Source organism: Haliotis rubra, unplaced genomic scaffold, assembly GCF_003918875.1.
Source record: "Haliotis rubra isolate DU_JTF1 unplaced genomic scaffold, ASM391887v1 Scf1082, whole genome shotgun sequence".
Taxonomy (NCBI): domain Eukaryota; kingdom Metazoa; phylum Mollusca; class Gastropoda; order Lepetellida; family Haliotidae; genus Haliotis; species Haliotis rubra.
Genome location: NW_025764984.1, coordinates 175,426 through 196,367, shown reverse-complemented (window position 1 = coordinate 196,367; position 20,942 = coordinate 175,426). Strand labels below are relative to the sequence as shown.

The 20,942-nt window shown below is 49.2% G+C and overlaps 1 protein-coding gene across 2 annotated transcripts in view; it reads left to right on the top strand.

The window, feature by feature from the left end:
* LOC124281868 (unconventional myosin-XVI-like) overlaps positions 1 to 20,942 on the top strand; it is a 186,430-nt gene that overhangs the window by 77,937 nt on the left and 87,551 nt on the right. For both annotated transcript variants that reach the window (XM_046717894.1, XM_046717886.1), the window contains 6 exons: positions 954 to 1,047; positions 2,012 to 2,164; positions 4,746 to 4,924; positions 5,808 to 5,885; positions 18,845 to 19,050; positions 20,558 to 20,663. In XM_046717894.1, coding sequence (XP_046573850.1) covers positions 954 to 1,047; positions 2,012 to 2,164; positions 4,746 to 4,924; positions 5,808 to 5,885; positions 18,845 to 19,050; positions 20,558 to 20,663 — 816 coding nt within the window. The remainder of the gene's footprint in view (positions 1 to 953; positions 1,048 to 2,011; positions 2,165 to 4,745; positions 4,925 to 5,807; positions 5,886 to 18,844; positions 19,051 to 20,557; positions 20,664 to 20,942) is intronic.

The window sequence follows — 20,942 nt, the reverse complement described above, 5'->3', positions numbered from 1 at the left end:
ATACAGTACAGCCCCATAGATATGTCCCCAACTTCCTGATACAGTACAGCCCCATAGATATGTCCTCAACTTCCTGATACAGTACAGCCCCATAGATATGTCCCCAACTTCCTGATACAGTACAGCCCCATAGATATGTCCTCAACTTCCTGATACAGTACAGCCCCATAGATATGTCCTCAACTTCCTGATACAGTACAGCCCCATATATATGTCCCCAACTTCCTGATACAGTACAGCCCCATAGATATGTCCTCAACTTCCTGATACAGTACAGCCCCATAGATATGTCCTCAACTTCCTGATACAGTACAGCCCCATATATATGTCCCCAACTTCCTGATACAGTACAGCCCCATAGATATGTCCTCAACTTCCTGATACAGTACAGCCCCATATATATGTCCCAAGATTCCTGATACAGTACAGCCCCATAGATATGTCCTCAACTTCCTGATACAGTACAGCCCCATATATATGTCCCAAGATTCCTGATACAGTACAGCCCCGTAGATATGTCCTCAACTTCCTGATACAGTACAGCCCCATAGATATGTCCTCAACTTCCTGATACAGTACAGCCCCATAGATATGTCCTCAACTTCCTGATACAGTACAGCCCCATATATATGTCCCCAACTTCCTGATACAGTACAGCCCCATAGATATGTCCTCAACTTCCTGATACAGTACAGCCCCATATATATGTCCCCAACTTCCTGATACAGTACAGCCCCATAGATATGTCCTCAACTTCCTGATACAGTACAGCCCCATAGATATGTCCTCAACTTCCTGATACAGTACAGCCCCATAGTTGTTGTGTTGCTGGGATATAGTTGTGTTGCTGGGATATAGTTGGTGTGTTGCTGGGATGTCAGTTGGTGTCCTGTGTGTTATTTGCCTCAATAAATGAAATCTAGATGTAGTGTCATGGTGTTGTCATCTTGCAGAAGAACACAGGTATCCTTGCGCTGCTTGATGAAGAGAGTTCACTGAAACAAGCCACAGATAGAAGCCTGGCCACCAAGCTACACCAGGGACCAGGTATATACTGTACTCTTTACATGTCACACACAGCTGGGTCCAGGTATATACTGTACTCCTTTACATGTCACACACACCAGGGTCCAGGTATATACTCTACTCCTTTACATGTCACACACACCAGAGTCCAGGTATATACTCTACTCCGTCACATGTCACACACACCAGGGACCAGGTATATACTGTACTCTTTACATGTCACACACACCAGGGTCCAGGTATATACTGTACCCCTTTACATGTCACACACAACTGGGTCCTGGTAGAAACTGTACTCCCTCATGTCACACACAGCTGGGTCCTGGTAGAAGCTGTACTCCCTCACATGTCACACACAGCTGGGACCAGGTAGAAGCTGTACTCCCTCACATGTCACACACAGCTGGGACTAGGTAGAAGGTGTACTCTGTGACATGTCACACACAGCTGGGACCAGGTAGAAGCTGTACTCTGTGACATGTCACACACAGCTGCATATAGGTAGAAGCTGTACTCCCTCACATGTCACACACAGCTGGGACCAGGTAGAAGCTGTAGTCCCCCAATGTCTCACACAGCTGAGACCAGGTAGAAGGTGTACTCCATGACATGTCACACACAGCTGGATCCAGGTAGAAGCTGTACTCCATGACATGTCACACACAGCTGGATCCAGGTAGAAGGTGTACTCCATGACATGTCACACACAGCTGGATCCAGGTAGAAGGTGTACTCCATGACATGTCACACACAGCTGGATCCAGGTAGAAGCTGTACTCCATGACATGTCACACACAGCTGGATCCAGGTAGAAGCTGTACTCCCTCACATGTCACACACAGCTGGATCCAGGTAGAAGCTGTACTCCCTCACATGTCACACACAGCTGGGACCAGGTAGAAGTGACACCTTGTCAACATGTACACCCTGACTTGGCACCTGGTGAAAGTAGGCAAACACTCACTGCTCTGTCCATCTGCTCCAGGTGAGAAGTACACTGGCGTGTACAAGACTCCCCGTGACAAGGGCACCACCTTCACCATCATCCACTACGCTGGCAGCATCAGCTACGACCTGACAGGCATGCTGGACAAAAACAGAGACACCTTGCGGGGGGCCCTTGGCTTCGTCATGAGATGTAAGCTTACTTCGTGTGCCTTTGTATGTGCTCTGTGTTTGTCTGTACCTTCATAATGGTTTGTGTCTGTATGTACCTTCATACATGGTTTGTGTCTGTATGTACCTTCATACATGGTTTGTGTCTGTATGTACCTTCATACATGGGTTGTGTCTGTATGTACCTTCATACATGGTTTGTGTCTGTATGTACCTTCATACATGGTTTGTGTCTGTATGTACCTTCATACATGGTTTGTGTCTGTATGTACCTTCATACATGGTTTGTGTCTGTATGTACCTTCATACATGGTTTGTGTCTGTATGTACCTTCATACATGGTTTGTGTCTGTATGTACCTTCATACATGGTTTGTGTCTGTATGTACCTTCATACATGGTTTGTGTCTGTATGTACCTTCATACATGGTTGTGTCTGTATGTACCTTCATACATGGTTTGTGTCTGTATGTACCTTCATACATGGTTTGTGTCTGTATGTACCTTCATACATGGTTTGTGTCTGTATGTACCTTCATACATGGTCTGTCTGTATGTACCTTCATACATGGTTTGTGTCTGTATGTACCTTCATACATGGTTTGTGTCTGTATGTACCTTCATACATGGTTTGTGTCTGTATGTACCTTCATACATGGGTTGTGTCTGTATGTACCTTCATACATGGGTTGTGTCTGTATGTACCTTCATACATGGTTTGTGTCTGTATGTACCTTCATACATGGTCTTGTGTCTGTATGTACCTTCATACATGGGTTGTGTCTGTATGTACCTTCATACATGGTTTGTGTCTGTATGTACCTTCATACATGGTTTGTGTCTGTATGTACCTTCATACATGGTTTGTGTCTGTATGTACCTTCATACATGCTCTGTCTGTATGTACCTTCATACATGGTCTGTCAGTATGTACCTTCATACATGCTCTGTGTCTGTATGTAGCTTCATACATGGTCTGTCAGTATGTACCTTCATACATGCTCTGTGTCTGTATGTAGCTTCATACATGGTCTGTCAGTATGTACCTTAATACATGCTCTGTGTCAGTCTGTGCCAGCTTGTATCATGTCTGCCTGTGTGTGTCTTTTCTGGACCATGTCTGTCTCTCAGTCTATTTCTCTGTCTGTCAGTCATGTCCGTACCATGTCTAATGTATGTAATATGTATGTGTGTGCCATGTCCGTACCATGTCTAATGTATGTAATATGTATGTGTGTGCCATGTCCGTACCATGTCTAATGTATGTAATATGTATGTGTGTGCCATGTCCGTACCATGTCTAATGTATGTAATATGTATGTGTGTGCCATGTCCGTACCATGTCTAATGTATGTAATATGTATGTGTGTGCCATGTCCGTACCATGTCTAATGTATGTAATGTGTATGAGTGTGCCATGTCTGTACCATGTCTAACGTATGTAATATGTATGTGTGTGCCATGTCAGTACCATGTCTAATGTATGTAATATGTATGTGTGTGCCATGTCTGTACCATGTCTAATGTATGTAATATGTATGTGTGTGTCATGTCTGTACCATGTCTTATGTATGTAATATGTATGTGTGTGTCATGTCTGTACCATGTCTAATGTATGTAATATGTATGTGTGTGTCATGTCTGTACCATGTCTAATGTATGTAATATGTATGTGTGTGTCATGTCTGTACCATGTCTAATGTATGTAATATGTATGTGTGTACCATGTCTGTACCATGTCTAATGTATATAATATGTCTGCTTTCGATATGTCTGTACCATGTCTGCACCATGTCTGTACCGTGTCTGCACCATGTCTGTACCGTGACTGCACCATGTCTGTACCATGTCTGCACCATGTCTGCACCATGTCTGTACCACGACTGCACCATGTCTGCACCATGTCTGCACCATGTCTGCACCATGTCTGTACCATGTCTGCACCATGTCTGTACCATGTCTGCACCATGTCTGCACCATGTCTGCACCATGTCTGTACCATGTCTGCACCATGTCTGTACCATGTCTGCACCATGTCTGTACCATGTCTGCACCATGTCTGCACCATGTCTGCACCATGTCTGCACCACTGTACGTGTCTGTACCGTGTCTGTACCGTGTCTGCACCATGTCTGTACCATGTCTGCACCATGTCTGTACCGTGCGTCTGCACCATGTCTGTACCATGTCTGCACCATGTCTGCACCATGTCTGTACCACAACTGCACCATGTCTGCACCACCATGTCTGCACCATGTCTGCACCATGTCTGCACCATGTCTGTACCATGTCTGCACCATGTGTCTGCACCATGTCTGTACCATGTCTGCACCATGTCTGCACGTCTGCACCGTGTCTGCACCATGTCTGTACCATGTCTGCACCATGTCTGTACCATGTCTGCACCATGTCTGCACCATGTCTGCACCATGTCTGTACCATGTCTGTACCATGTCTGCACCATGTCTGCACCATGTCTGCACCATGTCTGCACCATGTCTGCACCATGTCTGCACCATGTCTGCACCATGTCTGTACCATGTCTGTACCATGTCTGTACCATGTCTGTACCATGTCTGTACCATGTCTGTCTGTGTGTTACAGCCAGCACAAGTCTGCTGATTAAGGACCTGTTCCAGGCTGGGATCACTAAGACAGGTTCTATTAAGCCCAGCTCCCGTCAGCTCTCTCTTCAGAGGGAGCTCAGCTTCAAGAGGCAGCTCAAGACATCAAAGTCCCCTTTTGAGTTCTTCAAGAAGATAAAAAGTCCAAAGATGGAAAGAGTGAGTGAAGTCAGAAAAGTGTTGCAAGCCATTACAGAAGGCATTGAAATGTGATAACTTCATTTGTATTTTTAAGTGTTACACACTGTTAGATGGTATAATTCTTATTCAATCATTTTGACAAATAATTTTTCTGATGTATACAATTTTCTATCCCAGATGAGACCCCTGTTTCTGTTACGTGCAGAAGTACATAAAATAAACTGGTGTGAAACCAACTGACAACAAAGGGATGGGATGTAATTAACAAATCACTACCAAGGTTACAGTGGCAGTACAGTGCAGTATGATATGTGTCTTTACAAGTTATTGATGAGGCCAGTATGATATGTGTCTTTACAAGTTATTGATGAGGCCAGTATGATATGTGTCTTTACAAGTTATTGATGAGGCCAGTATGATATGTGTCTTTACAAGTTATTGATGAGGCCAGTATGATATGTGTCTTTACAAGTTATTGATGAGGCCAGTATGATAAACAAGGACCAGGGATGGGATGCTTGTCAGGTGGGATGCTGGATGTGATCCGAGGGTCTTTGTGCATGTCACCCTTGTCAGGTGGGATGCAGGATGTGATCCGAGGGTCTTTGTGCATGTCACCCTTGTCAAGTGGGATGCAGGATGGGATCCCAGGATATTTTGTGTTGCTCCTATCTGGTATCTAGCATGGCAATGAGACATTGTAACATACTAGCAAACCTATGGATGTAAATTTACCCCTCCATAAGTCCAAAGTCAGTATCCTTCACGTAATATGTTACATTGACGAGGGTGTCAGCCACAATGGGGCTCAGCAGTATAAAAATGTCACATGGTACATAGTTACAAAAACCAACATGCTAACTGAGGTTTAACAAAAGTTCATAACTGCCTACTGTTTCAGCCTGAGCAGAGACGTGAGAGGCTGACTGCCACTGGCACAACGAGGAAGGGCCCAGCCACCATGGCCTATCAGTTCAAGGTGAGTCACGTCCCATCAGTTCAAGGTGAGTCACGTCCCATCAGTTCAAGGTGAGTCACGTCCCATCAGTTCAAGGTGAGTCATGTCCCATCAGTTCAAGGTGAGTCACGTCCCATCAGTTCAAGGTGAGTCACGTCCCATCACTTCAAGGTGAGTCTAATCCCATCACTTCAAGGTAAGTAATGTCCCGTCACTTCAAGGTGAGTCACATCTCGTCACTTCAAGGTGAGTCGATTCCCATCACTTCAAGGTGAGGCAAGTCCCATCACAAGGTGAGAGAAGTCCCATCACTTCAAGGTGAGGCAAGTCCCATCACTTCAAGATGAGGCAAGTCCCATCACTTCAAGGTGATTCAAGTCCCATCACTTCAAGGTGAGGCAAGTCCCATCACAAGGTGAGGCAAGTCCCATCACAAGGTGAGTCTAGTTCCATCCCAAGGTGAGTCTAGTCCCTTCCCAAGGTGAGGCAAGTCCCATCACAAGGTGAGTCTAGTTCCATCCCAAGGTGAGTCTAGTCCCATCCCAAGGTGAGTCTAGTTGCATCCCAAGGTGAGACAAGTCCCATCCCAAGGTGAGTCTAGTTCCCATCCCAAGGTGAGTCTAGTCCCATCCCAAGGTGAGGCAAGTCCCATCACAAGGTGAGTCTAGTTCCATCCCAAGGTGAGTCTAGTCCCATCCCAAGGTGAGTCTAGTCCCATCACAAGGTGAGTCTAGTTCCATCCCAAGGTGAGTCTAGTTCCATCCCAAGGTGAGTCTAGTTCCATCCCAAGGTGAGTCTAGTCCCATCCCAAGGTGAGTCTAGTTCCATCCCAAGGTGAGTCTAGTTCCATCCCAAGGTGAGTCTAGTCCCATCACAAGGTGAGTCTAGTTCCATCACAAGGTGAGAGAAGTCCCATCACTTCAAGGTGAGGTCAAGTCCCATCACAAGGTGAGGCAAGTCCCATCACTTCAAGGTGAAGTCCCATCACAAGGTGATCCCCATCCTTCAAGGTGAGGCAAGTCCCATCCCAAGGTGAGGCAAGTCCCATCACAAGGTGAGTCTAGTTCCATCCCAAGGTGAGTCTAGTCCCATCCCAAGGTGAGTCTAGTCCCATCCCAAGGTGAGTCTAGTTCCATCCCAAGGTGAGTCTAGTCCCATCCCAAGGTGAGTCTAGTTGCATCCCAAGGTGAGTCAAGTCCCATCACAAGGTGAGTCTAGTTCCATCCCAAGGTGAGTCTAGTCCCATCCCAAGGTGAGGCAAGTCCCATCACAAGGTGAGTCTAGTTCCATCCCAAGGTGAGTCTAGTCCCATCCCAAGGTGAGTCTAGTCCCATCACAAGGTGAGTCTAGTTCCATCCCAAGGTGAGTCTAGTTCCATCCCAAGGTGAGTCTAGTTCCATCCCAAGGTGAGTCTAGTCCCATCCCAAAGGTGAGTCTAGTTCCATCCCAAGGTGAGTCTAGTTCCATCCCAAGGTGAGTCTAGTCCCATCCCAAGGTGAGTCTAGTTCCATCCCAAGGTGAGTCTAGTCCCATCACAAGGTGAGTCTAGTCCCATCCCAAGGTGAGTCTAGTTCCATCACAAGGTGAGTCTAGTTCCATCCCAAGGTGAGTCTAGTCCCATCCCAAGGTGAGTCTAGTTCCATCCCAAGGTGAGTCTAGTCCCATCCCAAGGTGAGTCTAGTTCCATCACAAGGTGAGAGAAGTCCCATCACTTCAAGGTGAGGCAAGTCCCATCACAAGGTGAGGCAAGTCCCATCACTTCAAGATGAGGCAAGTCCCATCACAAGGTGAGGCAAGTCCCATCACTTCAAGGTGAGGCAAGTCCCATCCCAAGGTGAGGCAAGTCCCATCACAAGGTGAGGCAAGTCCCATCACTTCAAGATGAGGCAAGTCCCATCACAAGGTGATTCGAGTCCCATCACTTCAAGGTGAGGCAAGTCCCATCCCAAGGTGAGGCAAGTCCCATCACAAGGTGAGTCTAGTTCCATCCCAAGGTGAGTCTAGTCCCTTCCCAAGGTGAGACAAGTCCCATCACAAGGTGAGTCTAGTTCCATCCCAAGGTGAGTCTAGTCCCATCCCAAGGTGAGTCTAGTTGCATCCCAAGGTGAGACAAGTCCCATCACAAGGTGAGTCTAGTTCCATCCCAAGGTGAGTCTAGTCCCATCCCAAGGTGAGGCAAGTCCCATCACTAAGGTGAGTCTAGTTCCATCCCAAGGTGAGTCAAGTCCCATCCCAAGGTGAGTCTAGTCCCATCACAAGGTGAGTCTCTAGTTCCATCCCAAGGTGAGTCTAGTTCCATCCCAAGGTGAGTCTAGTTCCATCCCAAGGTGAGTCTAGTCCCATCCCAAGGTGAGTCTAGTTCCATCCCAAGGTGAGTCTAGTTCCATCCCAAGGTGTGAGTCTAGTCCCATCCCAAGGTGAGTCTAGTTCCATCCCAAGGTGAGTCTAGTCCCATCACAAGGTGAGTCTAGTCCCATCCCAAAGGTGAGTCTAGTTCCATCACAAGGTGAGTCTAGTTCCATCCCAAGGTGAGTCTAGTCCCATCCCAAGGTGAGTCTAGTTCCATCCCAAAGGTGAGTCTAGTCCCATCCCAAAGGTGAGTCTAGTTCCATCCCAAGGTGAGTCTAGTCCCATCCCAAGGTGAGTCCTAGTTCCATCCCAAGGTGAGGCAAGTCCCATCCCAAAGTGAGTCTAGTTCCATCCTAAGGTGAGACAAGTCCCATCCCAAGGTGAGGCAAGTCCCATCCCAAGGTGTGAGGCAAGTCCCATCACTTCAAGGTGAGGCAAGTCCCATCCCAATGTGAGGGCAAGTCCCATCCCAAGGTGAGGCAAGTCCCATCTCAAGGTGAGGCAAGTCCCATCCCAAGGTGAGTCCTAGTTCCATCCCAAGGTGAGACAAGTCCCATCCCAAGGTGAGGCAAAGTCCCATCCCAAGGTGAGGCAAGTCCCATCACTTCAAGGTGAGGCAAGTCCCATCCCAAGGTGAGGCCAAGTCCCATCACTTCAAGGTGAGGCATGTCCCATCCCAAGGTGAGGCAAGTCCCATCCCAAGGTGAGGCAAGTCCCATCACTTCAAGGTGAGTCTAGTTCCATCCCAAGGTGAGTCTAGTCCCTTCCCAGGTGAGACAAGTCCCATCACAAGGTGAGTCTAGTTCCATCCCAAGGTGAGTCTAGTCCTTCCCAAGGTGAGACAAGTCCCATCACTGGGTGAGTCTAGTTCCATCCCAAGGTGAGTCTAGTCCCATCCCAAGGTGAGTCTAGTTGCATCCCAAGGTGAGACAAGTCCCATCACAAGGTGAGTCTAGTTCCATCCCAAGGTGAGTCTAGTCCCATCCCAAGGTGAGAGGCAAGTCCCATCACAAGGTGAGTCTAGTTCCATCCCAAGGTGAGTCAAGTCCCATCCCAAGGTGAGTCTAGTCCCATCACAAGGTGAGTCTAGTTCCATCCCAAGGTGAGTCTAGTTCCATCCCAAGGTGTGAGTCTAGTTCCATCCCAAGGTGAGTCTAGTCCCATCCCAAGGTGAGTCTAGTTCCATCCCAAGGTGAGTCTAGTTCCATCCCAAAGGTGGAGTCTAGTCCCATCCCAAGGTGAGTCTAGTTCCATCCCAAGGTGAGTCTAGTCCCATCACAAGGTGAGTCTAGTCCCATCCCAAGGTGAGTCTAGTTCCATCACAAGGTGAGTCTAGTTCCATCCCAAGGTGAGTCTAGTCCCATCCCAAGGTGAGTCTAGTTCCATCCCAAGGTGTGAGTCTAGTCCCATCCCAAGGTGAGTCTAGTTCCATCCCAAGGTGAGGCAAGTCCCATCCCAAAGTGAGTCTAGTTCCATCCTAAGGTGAGACAAGTCCCATCCCAAGGTGAGGCAAGTCCCATCCCAAGGTGAGGCAAGTCCATCACTTCCTAAGGTGAGGCAAGTCCCATCCCAATGTGAGGCAAGTCCCATCCCAAGGTGAGGCAAGTCCCATCTCAAGGTGAGGCAAGTCCCATCCCAAGGTGAGTCTAGTTCCATCCCAAGGGTGAGTCTAGTCCCATCCCAAGGTGTGTCTAGTTCAATCCTAAGGTGAGACAAGTCCCATCCCAAGGTGAGGCAAGTCCCATCCCAAGGTGAGGCAAGTCCCATCACTTCAAGGTGAGGCAAGTCCATCCCAAGGTGGGAGCCAAGTCCCATCACAAGGTGAGTCTAGTTCCATCACAAGGTGAGTCTAGTCCCTTCCCAAGGTGAGACAAGTCCCATCACAAGGTGAGTCTAGTTCCATCCCAAGGTGAGTCTAGTCCCATCCCAAGGTGAGTCTAGTTGCATCCCAAGGTGAGACAGAGTCCCATCACAAAGGTGAGTCTAGTTCCATCCCAAGGTGAGTCTAGTCCCATCCCAAGGTGAGGCAAGTCCCATCACAAGGTGAGTCTAGTCCCATCCCAAAGGTGAGTCTAGTTCCATCCCAAGGTGAGTCTAGTCCCATCCCAAGGTGAGTCTAGTTGCATCCCAAGGTGAGACAAGTCCCATCGTCACAAGGTGAGTCTAGTTCCATCCCAAGGTGAGTCCTAGTCCCATCCCAAGGTGAGGCAAGTCCCATCACAAGGTGAGTCTAGTTCCATCCCAAGGTGAGTCTAGTTCCATCCCAAGGTGAGTCTAGTTCCATCCCAAGGTGAGTCTAGTCCCATCCCAAGGTGAGTCTAGTTCCATCCCAAGGTGAGTCTAGTTCCATCCCAAGGTGAGTCTAGTCCCATCACAAGGTGAGTCTAGTTCCATCACAAGGTGAGAGAAGTCCCATCACTTCAAGGTGAGGCAAGTCCCATCACAAGGTGAGGCAAGTCCCATCACTTCAAGATGAGGCAAGTCCCATCACAAGGTGATTCGAGTCCCATCACTTCAAGGTGAGGCAAGTCCCATCCCAAGGTGAGGGCAAGTCCCATCACAAGGTGAGTCTAGTTCCATCCCAAGGTGAGTCTAGTCCTTCCCAAGGTGAGACAAGTCCCATCACAAGGTGAGTCTAGTTCCATCCCAAGGTGAGTCTAGTCCCATCCCAAGGTGAGTCTAGTTGCATCCCAAGGTGAGACAAGTCCCATCACAAGGTGAGTCTAGTTCCATCCCAAGGTGAGTCTAGTCCCATCCCAAGGTGAGGCCAAGTCCATCACAAGGTGAGTCTAGTTCCATCCCAAGGTGAGTCAAGTCCCATCCCAAGGTGAGTCTAGTCCCATCACAAGGTGAGTCTAGTTCCATCCCAAGGTGAGTCTAGTTCCATCCCAAGGTGAGTCTAGTTCCATCCCAAGGTGAGTCTAGTCCCATCCCAAGGTGAGTCTAGTTCCATCCCAAGGTGAGTCTAGTTCCATCCCAAGGTGAGTCTAGTCCCATCCCAAGGTGAGTCTAGTTCCATCCCAAGGTGAGTCTAGTCCCATCACAAGGTGAGTCTAGTCCCATCCCAAGGTGAGTCTAGTTCCATCACAAGGTGAGTCTAGTTCCATCCCAAGGGTGAGTCTAGTCCCATCCCAAGGTGAGTCTAGTTCCATCCCAAGGTGAGTCTAGTCCCATCCCAAGGTGAGTCTAGTTCCATCCCAAGGTGAGGCAAGTCCCATCCCAAAGTGAGTCTAGTTCCATCCTAAGGTGAGACAAGTCCCATCCCAAGGTGAGGCAAGTCCCATCCCAAGGTGAGGCAAGTCCCATCACTTCAAGGTGAGGCAAGTCCCATCCCAATGTGAGGCAAGTCCCATCCCAAGGTGAGGCAAGTCCCATCTCAAGGTGAGGCAAGTCCCATCCCAAGGTGAGTCTAGTTCCATCCCAAGGTGAGTCTAGTCCCATCCCAAAGGTGTGTCTAGTTCAATCCTAAGGTGAGACAAGTCCCATCCCAAGGTGAGGCAAGTCCCATCCCAAGGTGAGGCAAGTCCCATCACTTCAAGGTGAGGCAAGTCCCATCCCAAGGTGAGGCAAGTCCCATCACAAGGTGAGTCTAGTTCCATCACAAGGTGAGTCTAGTCCCTTCCCAAGGTGAGACAAGTCCCATCACAAGGTGAGTCTAGTTCCATCCCAAGGTGAGTCTAGTCCCATCCCAAGGTGAGTCTAGTTGCATCCCAAGGTGAGACAAGTCCCATCACAAGGTGAGTCTAGTTCCATCCCAAGGTGAGTCTAGTCCCATCCCAAGGTGAGGCAAGTCCCATCACAAGGTGAGTCTAGTCCCATCCCAAGGTGAGTCTAGTTCCATCCCAAGGTGAGTCTAGTCCCATCCCAAGGTGAGTCTAGTTGCATCCCAAGGTGAGACAAGTCCCATCACAAGGTGAGTCTAGTTCCATCCCAAGGTGAGTCTAGTCCCATCCCAAGGTGAGGCAAGTCCCATCACAAAGGTGAGTCTAGTTCCATCCCAAGGTGAGTCTAGTTCCATCCCAAGGTGAGTCTAGTTCCATCCCAAGGTGGAGTCTAGTCCCATCCCAAGGTGAGTCTAGTTCCATCCCAAGGTGAGTCTAGTTCCATCCCAAGGTGAGTCTAGTCCCATCACAGGGTGAGTCTAGTTCCATCACAAGGTGAGAGAAGTCCCATCACTTCAAGGTGAGGCAAGTCCCATCACAAGGTGAGGCAAGTCCCATCACTTCAAGATGAGGCCAAGTCCCATCACAAGGTGATTCGGAGTCCCATCACTTCAAGGTGAGGCAAGTCCCATCCCAAGGTGAGGCCAAGTCCCATCACAAGGTGAGTCTAGTTCCATCCCAAGGTGAGTCTAGTCCTTCCCAAGGTGAGACAAGTCCCATCTGGGTGAGTCTAGTTCCATCCCAAGGTGAGTCTAGTCCCATCCCAAGGTGAGTCTAGTTGCATCCCAAGGTGAGACAAGTCCCATCACAAGGTGAGTCTAGTTCCATCCCAAGGTGAGTCTAGTCCCATCCCAAGGTGAGGCAAGTCCCATCACAAGGTGAGTCTAGTTCCATCCCAAGGTGAGTCAAGTCCCATCCCAAGGTGAGTCTAGTCCCATCACAAGGTGAGTCTAGTTCCATCCCAAGGTGAGTCTAGTTCCATCCCAAGGTGAGTCTAGTTCCATCCCAAGGTGAGTCTAGTCCCATCCCAAGGTGAGTCTAGTTCCATCCCAAGGTGAGTCTAGTTCCATCCCAAGGTGAGTCTAGTCCCATCCCAAGGTGAGTCTAGTTCCATCCCAAGGTGTGGAGTCTAGTCCCATCACAAGGTGAGTCTAGTCCCATCCCAAGGTGAGTCTAGTTCCATCACAAGGTGAGTCTAGTTCCATCCCAAGGTGAGTCTAGTCCCATCCCAAGGTGAGTCTAGTTCCATCCCAAGGTGAGTCTAGTCCCATCCCAAAGGTGAGTCTAGTTCCATCCCAAGGTGAGGCAAGTCCCATCCCAAAGTGAGTCTAGTTCCATCCTAAGGTTAGACAAGTCCCATCCCAAGGTGAGGCAAGTCCCATCCCAAGGTGAGGCCAAGTCCCATCACTTCAAGGTGAGGCAAGTCCCATCCCAATGTGAGGCAAGTCCCATCCCAAGGTGAGGCAAATCCCATCTCAAGGTGAGGCAAGTCCCATCCCAAGGTGAGTCTAGTTCCATCCCAAGCTGAGTCTAGTCCCATCCCAAGGTGTGTCTAGTTCAATCCTAAGGTGAGACAAGTCCCATCCCAAGGTGAGGCAAGTCCCATCCCAAGGTGAGGCAAGTCCCATCACTTCAAGGTGAGGCAAGTCCCATCCCAAGGTGAGGCAAGTCCCATCACTTCAAGGTGAGGCATGTCCCATCCCAAGGTGAGGCAAGTCCCATCACTTCAAGGTGAGTCTAGTTCCATCCCAAGGTGAGTCTAGTCCCTTCCCAAGGTGAGACAAGTCCCATCACAAGGTGAGTCTAGTTCCATCCCAAGGTGAGTCTAGTCCCATCCCAAGGTGAGTCTAGTTGCATCCCAAGGTGAGACAAGTCCCATCACAAGGTGAGTCTAGTTCCATCCCAAGGTGAGTCTAGTCCCATCCGAAGGTGAGGCAAGTCCCATCACAAGGTGAGTCTAGTTCCATCCCAAGGTGAGTCAAGTCCCATCCCAAGGTGAGTCTAGTCCCATCACAAGGTGAGTCTAGTTCCATCCCAAGGTGAGTCTAGTTCCATCCCAAGGTGAGTCTAGTTCCATCCCAAGGTGAGTCTAGTCCCATCCCAAAGGTGAGTCTAGTTCCATCCCAAGGTGAGTCTAGTTCCATCCCAAGGTGAGTCTAGTCCCATCACAAGGTGAGTCTAGTTCCATCACAAGGTGAGAGAAGTCCCATCACTTCAAGGTGAGGCAAGTCCCATCACAAGGTGAGGCAAGTCCCATCACTTCAAGATGAGGCAAGTCCCATCACAAGGTGATTCGAGTCCCATCACTTCAAGGTGAGGCAAGTCCCATCCCAAGGTGAGGCAAGTCCCATCACAAGGTGAGTCTAGTTCCATCCCAAGGTGAGTCTAGTCCCTTCCCAAGGTGAGACAAGTCCCATCACAAGGTGAGTCTAGTTCCATCCCAAGGTGAGTCTAGTCCCATCCCAAGGTGAGTCTAGTTGCATCCCAAGGTGAGTCTAGTCCCATCACAAGGTGAGTCTAGTTCCATCCCAAGGTGAGTCTAGTTCCATCCCAAGGTGAGTCTAGTTCCATCCCAAGGTGAGTCTAGTCCCATCCCAAGGTGAGTCTAGTTCCATCCCAAGGTGAGTCTAGTTCCATCCCAAGGTGAGTCTAGTCCCATCACAAGGTGAGTCTAGTTCCATCCCAAGGTGAGTGTAGTTCCATCCCAAGGTGAGGCAAGTCCCATCCCAAAGTGAGTCTAGTTCCATCCTAAGGTGAGACAAGTCCCATCCCAAGGTGAGGCAAGTCCCATCTCAAGGTGAGGCAAGTCCCATCCCAAGGTGAGTCTAGTTCCATCCCAAGGTGAGTCTAGTCCCATCCCAAGGTGTGTCTAGTTCAATCCTAAGGTGAGACAAGTCCCATCCCAAGGTGAGGCAAGTCCCATCCCAAGGTGAGGCAAGTCCCATCACTTCAAGGTGAGGCAAGTCCCATCCCAAGGTGAGGCAAGTCCCATCACAAGGTGAGTCTAGTTCCATCACAAGGTGAGTCTAGTCCCTTCCCAAGGTGAGACAAGTCCCATCACAAGGTGAGTCTAGTTCCATCCCAAGGTGAGTCTAGTCCCATCCCAAGGTGAGTCTAGTTGCATCCCAAGGTGAGACAAGTCCCATCACAAGGTGAGTCTAGTTCCATCCCAAGGTGAGTCTAGTCCCATCCCAAGGTGAGGCAAGTCCCATCACAAGGTGAGTCTAGTCCCATCCCAAGGTGAGTCTAGTTCCATCCCAAGGTGAGTCTAGTCCCATCCCAAGGTGAGTCTAGTTGCATCCCAAGGTGAGACAAGTCCCATCACAAGGTGAGTCTAGTTCCATCCCAAGGTGAGTCTAGTCCCATCCCAAGGTGAGGCAAGTCCCATCACAAGGTGAGTCTAGTTCCATCCCAAGGTGAGTCTAGTTCCATCCCAAGGTGAGTCTAGTTCCATCCCAAGGTGAGTCTAGTCCCATCCCAAGGTGAGTCTAGTTCCATCCCAAGGTGAGTCTAGTTCCATCCCAAGGTGAGTCTAGTCCCATCACAAGGTGAGTCTAGTTCCATCACAAGGTGAGAGAAGTCCCATCACTTCAAGGTGAGGCAAGTCCCATCACAAGGTGAGGCAAGTCCCATCACTTCAAGATGAGGCAAGTCCCATCACAAGGTGATTGAAGTCCCATCACTTCAAGGTGAGGCAAGTCCCATCCCAAGGTGAGGCAAGTCCCATCACAAGGTGAGTCTAGTTCCATCCCAAGGTGAGTCTAGTCCCTTCCCAAGGTGAGACAAGTCCCATCACAAGGTGAGTCTAGTTCCATCCCAAGGTGAGTCTAGTCCCATCCCAAGGTGAGTCTAGTTGCATCCCAAGGTGAGACAAGTCCCATCACAAGGTGAGTCTAGTTCCATCCCAAGGTGAGTCTAGTCCCATCCCAAGGTGAGGCAAGTCCCATCACAAGGTGAGTCTAGTTCCATCCCAAGGTGAGTCAAGTCCCATCCCAAGGTGAGTCTAGTCCCATCACAAGGTGAGTCTAGTTCCATCCCAAGGTGAGTCTAGTTCCATCCCAAGGTGAGTCTAGTTCCATCCCAAGGTGAGTCTAGTCCCATCCCAAGGTGAGTCTAGTTCCATCCCAAGGTGAGTCTAGTTCCATCCCAAGGTGAGTCTAGTCCCATCCCAAGGTGAGTCTAGTTCCATCCCAAGGTGAGTCTAGTCCCATCACAAGGTGAGTCTAGTCCCATCCCAAGGTGAGTCTAGTTCCATCACAAGGTGAGTCTAGTTCCATCCCAAGGTGAGTCTAGTCCCATCCCAAGGTGAGTCTAGTTCCATCCCAAGGTGAGTCTAGTCCCATCCCAAGGTGAGTCTAGTTCCATCCCAAGGTGAGGCAAGTCCCATCCCAAAGTGAGTCTAGTTCCATCCTAAGGTTAGACAAGTCCCATCCCAAGGTGAGGCAAGTCCCATCCCAAGGTGAGGCAAGTCCCATCACTTCAAGGTGAGGCAAGTCCCATCCCAATGTGAGGCAAGTCCCATCCCAAGGTGAGGCAAGTCCCATCTCAAGGTGAGGCAAGTCCCATCCCAAGGTGAGTCTAGTTCCATCCCAAGCTGAGTCTAGTCCCATCCCAAGGTGTGTCTAGTTCAATCCTAAGGTGAGACAAGTCCCATCCCAAGGTGAGGCAAGTCCCATCCCAAGGTGAGGCAAGTCCCATCACTTCAAGGTGAGGCAAGTCCCATCCCAAGGTGAGGCAAGTCCCATCACTTCAAGGTGAGGCATGTCCCATCCCAAGGTGAGGCAAGTCCCATCACTTCAAGGTGAGTCTAGTTCCATCCCAAGGTGAGTCTAGTCCCTTCCCAAGGTGAGACAAGTCCCATCACAAGGTGAGTCTAGTTCCATCCCAAGGTGAGTCTAGTCCCATCCCAAGGTGAGTCTAGTTGCATCCCAAGGTGAGACAAGTCCCATCACAAGGTGAGTCTAGTTCCATCCCAAGGTGAGTCTAGTCCCATCCGAAGGTGAGGCAAGTCCCATCACAAGGTGAGTCTAGTTCCATCCCAAGGTGAGTCAAGTCCCATCCCAAGGTGAGTCTAGTCCCATCACAAGGTGAGTCTAGTTCCATCCCAAGGTGAGTCTAGTTCCATCCCAAGGTGAGTCTAGTTCCATCCCAAGGTGAGTCTAGTCCCATCCCAAGGTGAGTCTAGTTCCATCCCAAGGTGAGTCTAGTTCCATCCCAAGGTGAGTCTAGTCCCATCACAAGGTGAGTCTAGTTCCATCACAAGGTGAGAGAAGTCCCATCACTTCAAGGTGAGGCAAGTCCCATCACAAGGTGAGGCAAGTCCCATCACTTCAAGATGAGGCAAGTCCCATCACAAGGTGATTCGAGTCCCATCACTTCAAGGTGAGGCAAGTCCCATCCCAAGGTGAGGCAAGTCCCATCACAAGGTGAGTCTAGTTCCATCCCAAGGTGAGTCTAGTCCCTTCCCAAGGTGAGACAAGTCCCATCACAAGGTGAGTCTAGTTCCATCCCAAGGTGAGTCTAGTCCCATCCCAAGGTGAGTCTAGTTGCATCCCAAGGTGAGACAAGTCCCATCACAAGGTGAGTCTAGTTCCATCCCAAGGTGAGTCTAGTCCCATCCCAAGGTGAGGCAAGTCCCATCACAAGGTGAGTCTAGTTCCATCCCAAGGTGAGTCAAGTCCCATCCCAAGGTGAGTCTAGTCCCATCACAAGGTGAGTCTAGTTCCATCCCAAGGTGAGTCTAGTCCCATCCCAAGGTGAGTCTAGTTCCATCCCAAGGTGAGTCTAGTCCCATCCCAAGGTGAGTCTAGTTCCATCCCAAGGTGAGTCTAGTTCCATCCCAAGGTGAGTCTAGTCCCATCCCAAGGTGAGTCTAGTTCCATCCCAAGGTGAGTCTAGTTCCATCCCAAGGTGAGGTCAAGTCCCATCCCAAAGTGGAGTCTAGTTCCATCCTAAGGTGAGACAAGTCCCATCCCAAGGTGAGGGCAAGTCCCATCCCAAGGTGAGGCAAGTCCCATCACTTCAAGGTGAGGCAAGTCCCATCCCAATGTGAGGGCAAGTCCATCCCAAGGTGAGGCAGAGTCCCATCTCAAGGTGAGGCAAGTCCCATCCCAAGGTGAGTCTAGTTCCATCCCAAGGTGAGTCTAGTCCCATCCCAAGGTGTGTCTAGTTCAATCCTAAGGTGAGACAAGTCCCATCCCAAGGTGAGGCAAGTCCCATCCCAAGGTGAGGCAAGTCCCATCACTTCAAGGTGAGGCAAGTCCCATCCCAAGGTGAGGCAAGTCCCATCACTTCAAGGTGAGGCATGTCCCATCCCAAGGTGAGGCAAGTCCCATCCCAAGGTGAGACAAGTCCCATCACTTCAAGGTGAGGCATGTCCCATCACAAGGTGATCTATTGTTTCCAATTCATTTTATGTCACGGCCATGTAAAGAGATAGATCCATCATGCATTGAGAGTAGCCTCCTAAACTATCCTAAACTCTGCGTGGACTCTCAGAACTCTTGTTGTCAGACCAATTCCATCTCACATTGAAGTGGTTGTTGTCAGAGTACAAAAAGTGGTAGTTGTCACATCTCACATTGAAAGTGGTTGTTGTCCAGAAAAAGGAACATCTCACATTGAAGTGGTTGTTCTCAGACAAAAGGTTCTCAAAGTGGTTGTTGTCAGAACAAAAGGTAGTACATCTCACATTGAAGTGGTTGTTGTCAGACCAAAAAGGTAGTACATCTCACATTGAAGTGGTTGTTGTCAGAACTAGAAGGCAGTACATCTCACATTGAAGTGGTTGTTGTCAGAACTAGAAGGTAGTACATCTCACATTGAAGTGGTTGTTGGCAGAACTAGAAGGTAGTACATCTCACATTGAAGTGGTTGTTGACAGAACGAGAAGGTAGTACATCTCACATTGAAGTGGTTGTTGACAGAACGAGAAGGTAGTATATCTCACATTGAAGTGGTTGTTGGCAGAACTCCCTGACGGAAATGATGGCAAAGCTCGAGTCCTGTGAGCCCCACTTCATACGGTGTATCAAACCAAACGAGACCAAATCAGCGCTCGGCTTCACCACAGATTATGTCAAAGCCCAGCTGCTATACACCGGTGTGTTGGAGACAGTCAGGATTCGTAAACATGGCTACGCTCTCCGTATCTCCTTCACCAGCTTCCTGACCAGGTGAGCACCGTATTGGCTGTCAGGTGGATTGATGGGAGGAAACATAATGTAGGAAGTGTAGATGTGGGGTGAAGAGATATGGGATGTGTAGATATGGGGTGTAGACATATGGGATGTGTAGATATGGGGTGAAGAGATATTGGAAGTGTAGATGTGGGGTGAAGAGATATGGGATGTGTAGATATGGGGTGTAGATATATGGGATGTGTAGATATGGGGTGAAGAGATATGGGAAGTGTAGATGTGGGGTGAAGAGATATGGGATGTGGGGAGTTGTGTAGATGTGGCGGGGTGTAGATGTGGTGGGTTGTGTAGATGTGGGGTGTGTAGATGTGGGGTGTGTAGATGTGGTGGGGTGTGGTGTGGAGATGTGGTGTGTGTAGATGTGGTGTGTGTGTAGATGTGGTGGGGTGTAGATGTAGATGTGGGGTGTGTAGATGTGGGTGTAGATGTGGTGTGTAGATGTGGTGGGTGTGTAGATGTGGTGTGTGTGTAGATGTGGGGTGTGTAGATGTGGTGTGTGTAGATGTGGTGGTGTGTAGATGTGGTGTGTGTAGATGTGGTGTGTGTAGATGTGGTGGGTGTGTAGATGTGTAGTGTGGTGTGTAGTGTGTGTAGATGTGGTGTAGATGTGGATGTGTGTGTGGTTGTGTAGATGTGGTGGTGTGTAGATGTGGGGTGTGTAGATGTGGGTGTGTGTAGATGTGGGGATGTGTGTGTGGATGTGTGTAGATGTGGGGTGTGTAGATGTGGTGGTGTGTGTAGATGTGGTGTGTGTAGATGTGGTGTGTGTGTAGATGTGGTGTGTGTAGATGTGTGTGTAGATGTGGGGTGTGTAGATGTGATAGATGTAGGTGTGTGGTGGTGTGTAGATGTGGGGTGTAGATGTGGTGGTGTGAGATGTGGTGGTGTGTAGATGTGGTGGGGTGTATGGATGTGGTGGGATGTATGGATGTGGTGGGGTGTATGGATGTGGTGGGGTGTAGATGTGAGTGTAGATATGGTGTGGTGTAGATGTGGTGTGGTGTAGATATGGTGGGATGTAGATGTGGTGGGGTGTAGATTTGGTGGGGTGTATGGATGTGGTGGGTGTAGATGTGGTGGGTGTAGATGTTGTGGGATATGTAGATGTGGTGGGTGTAGATGTGGTGGGGTGTATGGATTTGGGTTGGTGTAGATTTGGTGGGGGTTGTAGATGTTTTGGTGTAAGTAGATGTGGTGAGGTGTAGATGTGGTGGGGTGTAGATGTGGTGTGGTGTAGATGTGGTTGGTGTAGATGTTGTGGGGTGTAAATGTGGTGAGGGTTGTAGATGTTTTGGGGTATGTAGATGTGGTGAGGTGTAGATGTGGTGGGGGTGTAGGTGTGTCATTGCGTGGAGATTTGACGGGGTGTAGATGTTGTGTGGTGTGGAGATGTGACAGGGTGTAGATGTTGTGTGGTGTGGAGATGTGTATATTGATGTGTGTTTTTTTTAAACACTTCCTACCCTGACGTTTTATGCATCAGGTACAACTGCATGGACATTTTAGTCACTGCTCTACGGAAGGGCATGGTGACACCAGAACAGGCATGTCGGGACGTGATGCATCACTGCAACATCACAGACTATCAGGTGAGACAAAGTTACCTGCTGTAAAGTGCTGTCAGATTAGGTTGGACTGAAGTAACCTCCCTCCCATTACTGTTAGATTAGAGCTATCGCCTCAAAATTACTATCTCCTGTATATTACTCATCTCTATTACTGTGATTACCTCCCTCCCAACTGTTAGATTACTGTGATGCTGTCCAGTTGCTCCCCCACACTTTATGGTCAGTTTAGAGTACATTCACGTCAGATCCAGGATACCTCCTCAACAAGTTGTGGTGAAGTTAGTCAGATGGCTGCTTATG